Raw genomic sequence first — 13,917 nt, 5'->3', positions numbered from 1 at the left:
AAAAAAACATTTACATGGGACTTGATATAACAATAGTACATATGCGCGAGGCTGCTTTTACCTTATACTACATCGCTCAGACACCGCCATCGCTCCACACGACCGGCCAAGCCAACTCGATACACATGACTGCTAGCTACTACTTACTCCTACTGCCACACAGTTCCTACTGCAGTCAAAACTACGCTCCGTTCTGCGATTCTCTTATAGCTTACATATCGCACGCAGCGCGTGAGCAATCCATCGAAATCACATCTGCTCGAGTGCGCTAGCAATAAATTCCTTAGTCATGGACCTCTTACAAAGGGTTTGTCCTTTTGTGTGGATTTGTCTTGGAACCTTATGTTTTCATCTTTAGAAATTAATTTAGCTGTTCGATAAGCGAATTTTCTGAAATCTTTAATCCTGCTAGGTCTTTCTCAGTTTCTTCGCCGCGCATAGTGGCTGCGCGGTTTAAGAAGCAATGTAAAGGATTGCACGGCCCCTCCCACCGTGGTTCGAGTCCTCCCTCGGGCACGTGTGCGTATATTGTTCTTAACATAGGTTGCTTTAAGTTACTTTAAGTAGTGTGTAAGTCTAGGGACCGCTGGCCTCAGCAGTTTGTCCCTTAGGAATTCACACAAATTTGACATTCAGTTTCCTTAAACCAGTTGGGTTTCGTTTTGCAGTTACGGAAAAAGTCAAAAATTTGTTTGGTTAATGTGTTGGAATTCATTCTGAGAAGATGACCATAAAATTAATCCTCCTTTTTCGCATAGTATCTGAAAGTTTTTCAATTTTCTTGTAGAGAGTTTCATTTTTGATGTCTATAATCTTAGGGTCTTGAAATTTTGGTCCTATGACTTTTCTTAAAATTTTTCTTTCCTTTAGCTCAAGTTTCTCCATTTGACCTTTGAAATTCATATTTAGTGTTTCTGCTGCATACAGTGCTTCTGGCTTAATCACTGTCTTTTAATGTGTAATTTTGGACCCCCATGAAAGGGATGTTTTGTTGTATGTATTTTTTGTTAGTTGGCAGGCCAATTCAAGTTTATTTTTTCTGGATTCCATTGAATTGCTTTTCCCAGCATTCCAACTAATCCATTCTCTGAGATATTTGAATTCTTTTACTATTTCAGTCTTTTGTTCTTGAACTTTGAGGTATTTACGTGAGTGCTTGATGTTTGTCAATATCTTCGTTTTTTCAAAGCAGATGTGAAGACGTATTTTACCTTCTTGTTTCTTTAGTTCAAGGATTTGCTCCCGTGCTTCTGATATCATTTTTTGCTTATTTTGCTCGCTCGCTTTGATAGCTCTCACGATTCTGAATTACGCCGGCTTTAATCTGATGTTAAATTAGCTGGATGTTCAGCCTTAACTCCTATCCGGAGAGTAAATATTTAATCAGATTTCGGCAATAATTAAATGTTTAGGAATCATATAAAAGTATTATGTATCATGTAAGAGCAATCTGACTAAATGGGGTTTCCTAGAGGAGCTGTCACTCTGTGAGTGTGGAGCAACACAGACGACCTTCCACCTGCTCCAGTATACCCAACGTCCAACAACATGCACAACAGAAGACCTGCTACATGCAACTCCAAATGCAATAGAGGTCGCTAACTTCTGGCGGCAAAAGTATAAATATTTGTCTTATAAATATATTACGGAGTCCACTTATAAATTACATATTTTTTTCTGAAAGGAAACAGCGTTAAATTTCATGGTTGATTTATACATTACCGAAAGGACTGTCTTGCAGGTACAACCGTGAGCCGTAGCTATTTTAAAGTTGCTTCTGAAACTGTTTAATAATCTACGTAAAAACAATAACAATAGAAAAAAAGAAACTATATTTCTCGAAAACACGTCCCAGTTTTCTTTCACATTGCCATTATTGCTAATTATTTCAAGTCACAATTTACAGAAAGTTATTTTTTGTAACTTCGATTCATTTAAAGACAGGCGGTGGCGTTGATGTGTTTGTGTGTGTGTGTGTGTGTGTGTGTGTGTGAGAGAGAGAGAGAGAGAGAGAGAGAGAGAGAGAGAGAGAGAGAGAGAGAGAGAGATAGGGGGCGGGGGCGGGGAAGAGAGGGAGAGGGAGAGGGAGAGCAAATTTTAATATGCAAATTCGATCTTACTTTAACAATTATGTATGGCAAATTGAGTCATTACCTTCTGGTTATACAGATATCTGAACCATTATACGTATTTTAAAGCAGTACAATAGTAAACTGTATTACCATTAAGCCTAACTATGACGTGGAAAATGATAATGTGCGCTTAATAGTTGAGTTTCGTATGGTCGAACGAACGTTGCCCCGTATGAGAAAGGAAAAACGGAAGAATTTTGTTCCTAAAAATATTTCATAGTGTGAAAAATCGCTAATCTGCTGCAAGTCATAGCTACAGATTTTATGTTTTTTGCGTACTCTAAAGTAATTTATTAATGCAGCGGTAACATAATTTATTGAAACAGAGGGGCGGCAGTACGATGAAGTTGAATTCGAGACATAACATAATAAAACTGACTGTCATTGTATTCCTACATCTACATCTACATCTACATTCATACTCCGCAAGCCACCCAACGGTGTGTGGCGGAGAGCACTTTACGTGCCACTGTCATTACCTCCCTTTTCTGTTCCAGTCGAGTATGATTCGCGGGAAGAACGACTGTCTGAAAGCCTCCGTGCGCGCTCGAATCTCTCTAATTTTACATTCGTGATCTCCACGGGAGGTATAAGTAGGGGGAAGCAGTATATTCGATACCTCATCCAGAAACGCAGCCTCTCGAAACCTGGCGAGCAAGCTACACCGCGATGCAGAGCGCCTGTCTTGCAGAGTCTGCTACTTGAGTTTGCTAAACATCTCCGTAACGCTATCACGGTTACCAAATAACCCTGTGACGAAACGCGCCGATCTTCTTTGGATCTTCTCTACCTCCTCCGTCAACCCGATCTGGTACGGATCCCACACTGATGAGCAATACTCAAGTATAGGTCAAACGAGTGTTTTGTAAGCCACCTCCTTTGTTGATGGACTACATTTTCTAAGGACTCTCCCAATGAATCTCAACCTGGTACCCGCCTTACCAACAATTACTTTTATATGATCATTCCATTTCAAATCGTTCCGCACACATACTGCCAGATATTTAACAGAAGTAACTGCTACCAGTGTTTGTTCCGCTATCATATAATCATACAATAAAGGATCCTTCTTTCTATGTATTCGCAATACATTACTTTTGTCTATGTTAAGGGTCAGTTGCCACTCCCTACACCAAGTGCCTATCCGCTGCAGATCTTCCTGCATTTCGCTACAATTTTCTAATGCTGCAACTTCTCTCTATACTACAGCATCATCTGCGAAAAGCCGCATGCAACTTCCTACACTATCTACTAGGTCATTTATTTATATTGTGAAAAGCAATGGTCCCATAACACTCCCCTGTGGCACGCCAGAGGTTACTTTAACGTCTGTAGACGTCCCTCCATTGATAACAACATGCTGTGTTCTGTTTGCTAAAAACTCTTCAATCCAGCCACACAGCTGGTCTGATATTCCGTAGGCTCTTACTTTTTTTATCAGGCGACAGTGCGGAACTATATCGAACGCCTTCCGGAAGTCTAGGAAAATAGCATCTACCTGGGAGCCCGTATCTAATAATTTCTGGATCTCATGAACAAATAAAGCGAGTTGGGTCTCACACGATCGCTGTTTCCGGAATCCATGTTGATTCCTACAGAGTAGATTCTGGATTTCCAAAAACGACATGATACTCGAGCAAAAAACATGTTCTAAAATTTTACAACAGATCGACGTCAGAGATATAGGTCTACAGTTTTGCGCATCTGCTCGACGACCCTTTTTGAAGACTGGGACTACCTGTGCTCTTTTCCAATCATTTGGAACCTTACGTTCCTCTTGCGGTACACGGCTGTTAGAAGGGGGGCAAGTTCTTTCGCGTACTATGTGTAGAATCGAATTGGTATCCCGTCAGGTCCAGTGGACTTTCTTCTGTTGAGTGATTTCAGTTGCTTTTCTATTCCTTGGACACTTATTTCGATGTCAGTCGTTTTTTCGATTGTGCGAGGATTTAGAGAAGGAACTGCAGTGCGGTCTTCCTCTGTGAAACAGCTTTGGCAAAAGGTGTTTAGTATTTCAGCTTTACGCGTGTCATCCTTTGTTTCAAAGCTATCATCATCCCGGAGTGTCTGGATATGCTGTTTCGAGCCACTTACTGATTTAACGTCAGACCAGAACTTCCTAGGATTTTCTGTCAAGTCGGTGCATAGAATTTTACTTTCGAATTCACTGAACGCTTCACGCATAGCCCTCCTTACGCTAACTTTGACATCGTTTAGGTTCTGTTTGTCTTAGAGGTTTTGGCTGCGTTTAAACTTGGAGTGAAGCTCCTTCCTCCCTTTTTTGATATTCCTATTAACTTCCATATTCAGGGATGCTGCAACGGCCTTATTATCACTGATTCCCTGTTCTGCACTTACAGAGTCGAAAAAGCAGTATCTAGGTTCTAGTACTTACTACAAACAAGCGAAGCGCCTTAGCTTTTATCCTTGAAATATTTAAGCCAAATTCATTCCAGATATCAAATGCAAACTGTTACGATCCGTATGAATCGTGTGTACATGATCCATTATACCATTGAACGGGATCTGTTTGTACTAACGATGTAATGGTGATGACATTCAAAATCTACAGTCCACTTAAGGGCAATTCTCTCACCTTACCATAACCATTTGACTTTGAAGGAAGCCTACGTTGGCTACAGAAATCAGAAATTCTGTTCTGCGCATCTCAATGCTCACTCCACAGATATTCCTACAATTGTGTAGCAAAATACGACTCCTAAGATTTCGATAGTTTCATATCAGATAAAGATAACCTTAGGTCTATGAAATACTGTGTCTTTATTTAAGAAATCTTTGATGCTTTTTGTGGACTAGAATGATGGCTGAAAAACATAACATTCTTTGAAAAGCCCTACCAAAAGATTGCCTAATGAGGGTGGCTGCACCTTTTTGGACATCAACTGCGTAAATGTGCTGTCGCCAGCACACCGGTCGGCAAATATGCAGCAAGAAGATCGATACTAGACACTGGATCAAGCGCACCTGCCAGGAGAGAGGCCAAAGACAGACTCGCAAGCAATGTACCGCCAATGACGTCTCGACCAAAAGTACACTACTGGCCATTAAAACTGCTACACCATCAAGATGACGTGCTACAGACTAGAAATTTAACCCTCAGAAAGAAGTTGCTCTGATATGCAAATGATTAGCTTTTGAGAGCATTCACACAAGGTTGGCGCCGGTGGCGACACCTACAACGTGCTGAGATGAGGGAAGTTTCCAACCGATTTCTCGTACACAAACAGCACTAGACTTGCGGTTTATCGTATCGCGACATTGCTGCTCGCGTTGGTCGAGATCGAATGACTATTAGCAGAATATGGAATCAGTGGTTCTAGGAGGGTAATACGGAACGCCGTGCTAGATCCCAACGGCCTCGTATCACTAGCAGTCGAGATGACAGGCATCTTATCCGCATGGCTGTAACTGATCGTGCAGCCACGTCTCGATCCCTGAGTCAACAGATGGGAACGTTTGCAAGACAACAACCATCTGCACGAACAGTTCGACGACGTTTGCAGCAGCATGGACTGTCAGCTCTAAGATCATAGCTGCGGTTACCCTTGTCACTGCATCACAGGCAGGAGCGCCTGCGATGGTGCACTCAACGACGAACCTGGGTGCAAGAATGGAAAACGTCATTTTTTCGGATGAATCTAGGTTCTGATTACAGCATCATGATGGTCGCATCCGTGTTTGGCGACATCGCGGTGAACACACATTGGAGGCGTGTATTCGTCATCGCCACACTAGCTTATCACCCGGCGTGATGGTATAGGGTACCATTGGTTACACGTCTCGGTCACCTCTTGTTCGCATTGACGGCACTTTGAACAATGGACGTTACATTTCAGATGTGTTACGACCCGTAACTCTACCCTTCATTCGATCCCTGGAAACCCTACATTTCAGCAGAATAATGCACGATCGCATGATGCAGATCCTGTACGGGCCTTTCTGGATACAGCGAATGTTCGACTGCTGCCCTGTCCAGCACATTCTCCAGATCTGTCACCAATTGAAAACGTCTGGTTAATGGTGGCCGAGCAACTGGCTCGCCACAATACGCCAGTCACTATTCGTGATGAACTGTGGTATCGTGTTGAAGCTGCATGGGCAGCTGTACCTGTACACACCATCCCAGCTCGGTTTGACTCATAGCCTAGTCGTATCAAGTCCGTTATTACGGCCAGAGGTGGTTGTTCTGGGTACTGATTTCTCAGGATCTATGCACCCAAATTGCGTGAAAATGTAATCACATGTCAGTTGTAGTGTAATATATTTGTCCAATGAATACCCGTTTATCATCTGCATTTCTTCTTGGTGTAGCAATTTTAATGGATAGTAGTGTATGTAGGCTTGAAACATATAGATAAAAATCTTTAGTAGTTTTCACATAAACAAATCTGAGACATTAATTCTCAGCCAGCCCTCGTAGAACATCAAATGAACCAGGGGCAGAGGGCCGTACAACAACTAAATCGTACATACGAGGTCTGTTCAAAAAATTCCTGAATGGCCAGTAGTGTATTTAGATCGCCGCAGCTGACAAGAGGGGTCAGTCTCAGTCGCTGTCACTAACTCAGTCACTAGATCGGTAGCTATTCTAGTTGGCCTAAGTCAGTTCACATCACCGGCTACGAGAGTGTCCGCCCCGATAGCTGAGTGGTCAGCATGAAGGATTGCCGTCTTACGGGCCCGGGTTCGATTCCTGGCTGTGTCGGGGAATTTTCTCCGCTCAGGGATTGGTTGTTGTGTTGTCTTCATCATCATTTCATCCCCATCCGACCCGCAGGCCGTCCAATGTGGCGTCGACTGTAATAAAACCTGCACCACGGCGGCCGGATCTGCCCCGCAAGAGGCCTCCCGGCCAATGACGCAAAACGCTCATTTCCATCACCGGTTACGAGAGTGTATAGCGATCAGAGTAATTCACCAACAGTGAGGCAAACATGGACGAACTTGTACCACAACACATGGGCGCTTTTAAAGTTAAGTAGCAGCTATCTGTTTAAGTAAATAAGGTCTGTCTTCAAGTAAATAAAGAACCATGCTAAAACATGTATGCAGTTGTGTTTTAGAAAGAGGATACCGGCCACAAAATAATGTCCCCTCCCTTGCTTTCCATGGTACAAGGTACTACAGTAGCGACAAGGACACTACAATACGTACCTTAGGTATGTTGTACCCGTGTAGAGTGGTGTCCTTAAGCGCTACGTGTGGGGGGCACATGGGCGCAGTGGTATTTATGCGGGAAATCTCAGCTATCACAGCCTCGAAGTACGGCAGCCTGAAAACAAAAGTTTGGTCCAAAAGAAGAAAAGTAAACGTTATTATACGTGATTAGATCCTTAATTTTCTTCTTTGACTAACCGTGGCCTGTCTTCGAGTGAAATTCTTCTAGAATGGCCGACCACAGTATCCAGCTCCTTGTGCACCTTCTCTTGGACCTCCGGATACAGGATCATGTACATTATGGCGAAGGCCAGAGTGTTGGAAACTGTATCAGATCCAGCAGCAAAGAGGTCGAAGATTATAGCCGCAAGTCCATCTTCTGAAAGGCAAAACAGTCCCGAGATACAAGTAAACTGACTCAGCCATTACTGAACAAAAATATCTTGACACATTAGCACCTAGAGTCAAAATAAAATTTGGTATTTTTGAGAACTATAATCACTTTTCTCATCATAAGAACAAAAATGATGATAATAATATTTTGATCCTTTGATCTCCATATATTCACACAGACGCTCTCCACCATTATTCTGAAAATTGAAGTAGCTAATTGAAAATGTTTGAATAGTCGATTACACGTTGTGACCCAGCCGATCTCGCGGCCAGTAATCAACGACAACATGGACGGACCGGAGCTGCCATCAGTGTGGCTGTAGAGTTTCTTAATGTTGAATGTGGACAAATCTCCATAGACTTCTTGAATACAGAATACCGCTAGCTTGGGGTGTGTCGAGCTGCAGTTGGTCGTTGTTGACCGGCCATTGTTAAATCATTCTGAGGAAACCATTTCGATGAAATACAGTGAAACACTTACAGGTTGTTCAAGAAGGTCAACGTGGCAAACGCTGGTGGTTGGTCTTCATTCTGTGATGCGGACTGAGGCTATGATCCTCAACAGGACGAATTTCAATTATAAACTAATGTAGACAGAAAACCTTTTACCAAAGATTGTCGTTTCGAAAAAAATCATAACATAATGTCGGTCTTGACTTGTATCCAACAGTAGTCCAAACGAAATTAGGGATAATGTGCTGAAGAAAACCCGTTAATGAATGACGTACATCGGAAGAGAAGAGATACAGTGTTGTGTAGGTGCATTAATTTCCGTAGTGAATCACAGCAAACTACATTCAGAAACGCTTTTTTTTTGCAATCACTTTTATCAACGCCGGTATTAATAAGTATCAGGGTCCGCCCCCATAGCTGAGTGGTCAGCGTGACAGATTGCCACCCTACGGGCCCGGGTTCGATTCCCGGGTCGGGGATTTTCTCCGCTCAGGGACTGGGTGGTGTGTTGTCTTCATCATCATTTCATCTCCATCTGGCGCGCAGGTTGCCCGATGTGGCGTCGAATGTAATAAGACCTGCAGCATGGCGGCAGGACCTGCCCCGTAAGGGGCCTCTCGGCCAATGACGCCAAACGCTCATTTCCATTTTCCGTAAGCATCAGAGTACTACCTGTGACTAGTTTACATTTGTGTAGTTTTGTTGAAAACTGAATCTCGTGTTTGAAACAGTAGCAGAATACATACTTGAGTCACTTCTGTTGCTTGATGCGCACTCGATATGGCGTTCGTTAGTGTCATATTCTTCAGGAACACCAGATCGCTGTGCATAATTTGATATTATTCATAGTTTTATGATCGTTTGCCCATTTACTGCCCTGGCAGGAATTTCATCAATATGTTGAAGTTTCTGCAGAGAGACCGCAGTTAATGTGCTCGCCACCCTCATCAAGAAGCGAGCATCAGAATGCATCAGCTCTCTTATTTGATGAATGAGCCAGGGTTGGCTAAAAATTAGGTTTTTTGTACCCTTTCATTAGGTAAATATGTATCTTGTGACACCTACCCTGGACAGGCCTTTCAATTTGACCGCACTTCGTCTGCTTTCGCGGTAATCTGGCTGCCCATTTTATCAAACAGCTTTGTTTGCACTTGGCCTCATGAAACTGAGCGGGCCCCTGTCCACAGTTTTCTACCGCAAACGGCAATTGGAAACTGAACCAGGGACCTTCGCAGCAGTAAGTTAACTACATGACGACGAAGGCGGCACTACCATTTAATTAACGCAGACGGATCTGAAAATGACCATTCTTGACTGAAAGTAGTAATCAAATAAAATACAAAAAATTTCTTGCCATCAGTGCTTAATGTAATAAACGTTGCAATTTCAAACACAGACCATATCACAATTCATCAACACATCAGGGACCTGCTCACCGCGTTACCAGCTTACAACTCCTCGACTTTTATTATTCATTGCTTGGTAGACACAGTGGTGGAAGTTGTGACGTCCTATCTAGGAAACAAAATTATCATGATGGCCGAAGTAAGGAGGATATCAGAAGTATTAACTACTGCTTCCCAATTTATTTATTTGTTAATGAAATTCGTCATATATAATAAATTACCTTTTCAAATCAACAGTGGAGTCAGTACTAGAAACACACGGTCGAGTCACATTAATATGATCACCACCCAAGTGGTATAAGCATTCACAGACGGCAGGTGGCAGCATAAGCAGTTTACGGTGTATAAAACATGTCGGGGGGACGCAGATAACAGGGTAGTCACTATCGTAATGCGGGAACGGAGCGATTTACGTGACGTCCTAAAGCGGATGATCAAAATGGTTCAAATGACTCTGAGAACTATGGCACTTAACATCTGAGGTCATCAGTCCCCTAGACTTAGAACTACTTAAACCTCACTAACCTAAGGACATCACACACATCCATACCCGAGGCAGGATTGGAATCTGTGACCGTAGCAGTCGCGTGGTTCTAGACTGAAGCGCCGACAATAAAGCGGATGATCATCGGCTTTCGGGCCGAGGCTGGAAGCATTTCCTAAGCGGCTAAGTTTGTAAACTGTTCGCGTGCCGCCGTGGATAAAGTATATCGTGCATAGCAGAATGGCGCTGGCCAAAACGAGTGACGAGGCAACTGTAGTGCACGATGGGCTATATATGAGGGGTGGAGGACGGCTGCGGAGATGTGCGAGGGCGAACAGACGTGCAACTGTCGAGCAACTGACCGTCCAGATGAACCAAGGGGCTACCAGCAGTGTCTCGTCAACGACCGTTGCTGTGTATGGGCCTGCACAGAAGGCGCCTGGTTCATGCACCCCATGCTGACTGCTGGGTCCATGACGAAGGCTGTAATTTGCATATCTGTACTGTAACTTGACGTCCACTGAGTGGCCACAGGTGGCCTTTTCAGATGAATCGAGTTTTATGCTCCATCGTACAGAAAGCAAACAACCTGCAACAATCTTTGGAAGGGTCTAGGCCGGAGGAGAGTGCGTTATGGGAGGGGATGTGTTTCCATGGCACCCCCTAGGCGATCTGGTCATTCTCGAAGAAACAATGGATCAACACAAGAATGCTTCTAATCTTGAGGATCATGTCCACCCCTACATCCAGTCTCTTCTTCCTCGGCACGGTGCCATCTACCGACAGGACAATGCAACGTGTCACACAGCTCAGGTTTTACAGTACTCCTCCGGCCACCAGACTCGCCGGTTTTAAACCCAGTCGACGAACTCTGGCACCATTTCGATCGGACTGTTCGCGCCATGGATCCTCAGCCGAGTAACCTAGCGCAGTTTGACACGGCACTAGAATTGGCACGGCTCCACATCCTTGTCGCACCTTCCAGGACTTCACTGACTCTCTTCCTACACGTCTCGCAGTGGTCCGCACTGCAAATCGTGGTTATTCAGTCCGTTGATAAGGTGGTCACATATATGTGAGCGGACGGTGTAAACATAAATTTTACAAAGATCTGAAGCCGCTTAATTGGTCTAGAAAGGTGCAGCCGGCCGGTGTGGCCGTGCGGTTCTAGGCGCTTCAGCCTCGAACCGCGTGACCGCTACGGTCGCAGGTTCGAATCCTGCCTCGGGCATGGATGTGTGTGATGTGTGTAGATAGTTGCCCAGTATTCAGGAATACACGTTTTCAGTAACTTGCTAGTAGCCGTAAAAAGTTTAGCTCCTAATTAAATTCAATTTAAGAGCAGCCTAAAGGATTTATTGGTGACGAACTTCATCTTACCTCATTACGATGTACGCATTATTAACATCAGATACTGTTAGCTTTATGTAAAACGGATTTTGTGCACATCATCGGTGCAGCACTGTAATAGATGTAAATAATGGTTGTCCACTGATTTTGCGTTTTATGATGATTGGCTACAAAACTTGAGAATTATCACACACGCACTCCTGTATACATTTACATGTTTTCTGACAAGTAAGTTATTATCAATGTAATAAAAAGATTTGTCCTACGTGCATGACGACTATTTCATGAAGCGCCTATGGAAGGAATGTTAGCATTTTTTTAAAATTTGATTTGGTTTAGTGACATATTCTACATACTGGAGGAAATTCTCACTACAGATTTGTGGTGCAAAAATTGTATCTAATCTAATCTAAAAAAATGGGTTTGCAAAGACTAGCAGACATATACACACATATTATAGAAGATTTGAACTAGCAATTCCGAATAGAATTATAATGGCAACGGCCTTGCCGCAGTGGATACACCGGTTCCCGTGAGATCACCGAAGTTAAGCGCTGTCGTGCGTGGTCGTGGTGGGTGACCATCCAGGCCACCATGCGCTGTTGCCATTTTTCGGGGTGCTCTCAGCCTCGTGATTCCAACTGAGGATACTCGACCGAATAATAGCGGCTTTGGTCAAGAATACCATCGTAACGACCGGGACAACGGTATGCTGACCACACTCCCCTCCTATCCGCATCCTCCCCTGAGGATGACACGGCGGTCGGATGGTCGCGATGGGCCACTTGTGGCGTGTAGACGGAGTGTAATACAATTAGAATTCAGCTGAACAATCGGTTGGCAACATATGAATATTTGTGCTGGACTGGGATTCAAACCCGGATTTTAAGCTTTACGCGAAATATTGCCTTCACCATTTCGGCGATCGGAGCACGCCTTCCAGAACAACACAAACAACCACATGTCGCCTTGTGTCCACATCCTGCGCTCCCAAAGTTACTGTGATTCCTGAACAAGTAGAGAATTACTTATTACTGTCGCGGCCTATCCAGGCATTTAATACTATTTTGCAGCCATGCGAAATACACACATCAAAAATTGTTTTGCATCATCTCGGCTCCGAGAGTTACGGAACCTGTATAGAAAACTGGAATAGAGATCAAGATAAACATCATTTCCGCCCTTTTTATTGCTCATGAAACCACACATTGCATGTTGTACCACCATAAAACGAGACCTTCAGAGGTGGTGGTCCAGATTTCTGTACACACCGGTATCTCTAATACCGAGTAGCACGTCCTCTTGTATTGATGCATGCCTGTATTCGTCCTGACATACTATCCACAAGTTCATCAACGCACTGTTGGTCCATATTTTCCCACTGCTCAACGCCGATTCGGCGTAGATCCCTCAAAGTCATTGGTGGGTCACGTCGTCCATAAACACCCCTTTTCAATCTATCCCAGGCATATTCGATAGGGCTCATGTCGGGAGAACATTCTGGCCACTCTAGTCGAGCAATGGCCTTATCCAGAAGGAAGTCACTCACAAGATGTGCACGATGGGGTCGAGAATTGTCGTCCACGAAGACGAATGCCTCGCCAATACGCTGCCGATATGGTTGCACTATCGGTAGGAGGATGGCATTCACGTATCGTACAGCCATTACGGCGGCTTCCATGACCACCAGCGGCGTACGTCTGCCCCACATAATGCCATCCCAAAACACGTCTCCGACGATTGTCTGGTTGAAGCAACACTCATCGGTGAAAACATGATGCCAATCCTGAGCAGTCCATTTGGCATGGTGTTGGGCCCATCTCTACCGCACTGCATGGTGTCGTGGTTGCAAAGATGGTCCTCGCCATGGACGTCAGCAGTGAAGTTGCGCACCATGCAGCCTATTGCGCACATTTTGAGTCCTGTGACTGCACGAATAGCATTACTCAACATGGTGGCGTTGCTGTAGAGTTCCTCCGAGCCATAATCGGTAAGTAGCGGTCATCCATTGCAGTAGTAGCTCTTGGACGGCCTGAGCGACGCATGTCATCGACAGTTCCTGTCTCCCTGTATCTCGTCCATGTCCGAACAACATCGCTTTGGTTCACTCCGAGGCGCCTGGACACCGCCGTTGTTGAGAGCCCTTCCTGGCACAAAGTAACAATGCGGACGCGACCGAACCGCGGTATTGACCGTCTAGGCATGGTTGAACTACAGACGAACCGTGTACCTCCTTCCTGGTGGAATGACTTGGAACTGATTTCGGCTGTCGGCCCCCCTCCGTCTAATAGGTGCTCCTCATGCTTGGTTGTTTACATCTTTGGGCGGGTTTAGTGACATCTCTGAACAGTCAAAGGGGCTATGTCTGTGATACAGTATCCACAGTCAGCGTCTATCTTCTGGAGCTCTGGGAACCGGGGTGTTGCAAAACTTTTTTTGACGTGTGTAGAAGAAATATAATTTTTATTATTGGTTGGCACTACATTACATGAATGTGGATTCTGGCAAGTTACAGCCACAA

At 44.3% G+C, this 13,917-nt stretch overlaps 1 protein-coding gene across 3 annotated transcripts in view; it reads right to left on the bottom strand.

The window, feature by feature from the left end:
* The window catches only part of LOC126272610 (methyl farnesoate epoxidase-like), a 166,363-nt gene that overhangs the window by 12,300 nt on the left and 140,146 nt on the right, over positions 1 to 13,917 (bottom strand). For all 3 annotated transcript variants that reach the window (XM_049975555.1, XM_049975554.1, XM_049975556.1), the window contains 2 exons: positions 7,509 to 7,689; positions 7,308 to 7,425 (listed from right to left, as the gene is read on the bottom strand). In XM_049975555.1, the coding sequence (XP_049831512.1) occupies positions 7,308 to 7,425; positions 7,509 to 7,689 (299 nt within the window). The remainder of the gene's footprint in view (positions 1 to 7,307; positions 7,426 to 7,508; positions 7,690 to 13,917) is intronic.

The sequence above is a fragment of the Schistocerca gregaria genome, chromosome 5 (genome assembly GCF_023897955.1).
Source record: "Schistocerca gregaria isolate iqSchGreg1 chromosome 5, iqSchGreg1.2, whole genome shotgun sequence".
NCBI lineage: Eukaryota > Metazoa > Arthropoda > Insecta > Orthoptera > Acrididae > Schistocerca > Schistocerca gregaria.
The sequence above is the reverse complement of the archived record's forward strand: the minus strand, read 5'-3'. Positions and strand labels throughout refer to the sequence as shown.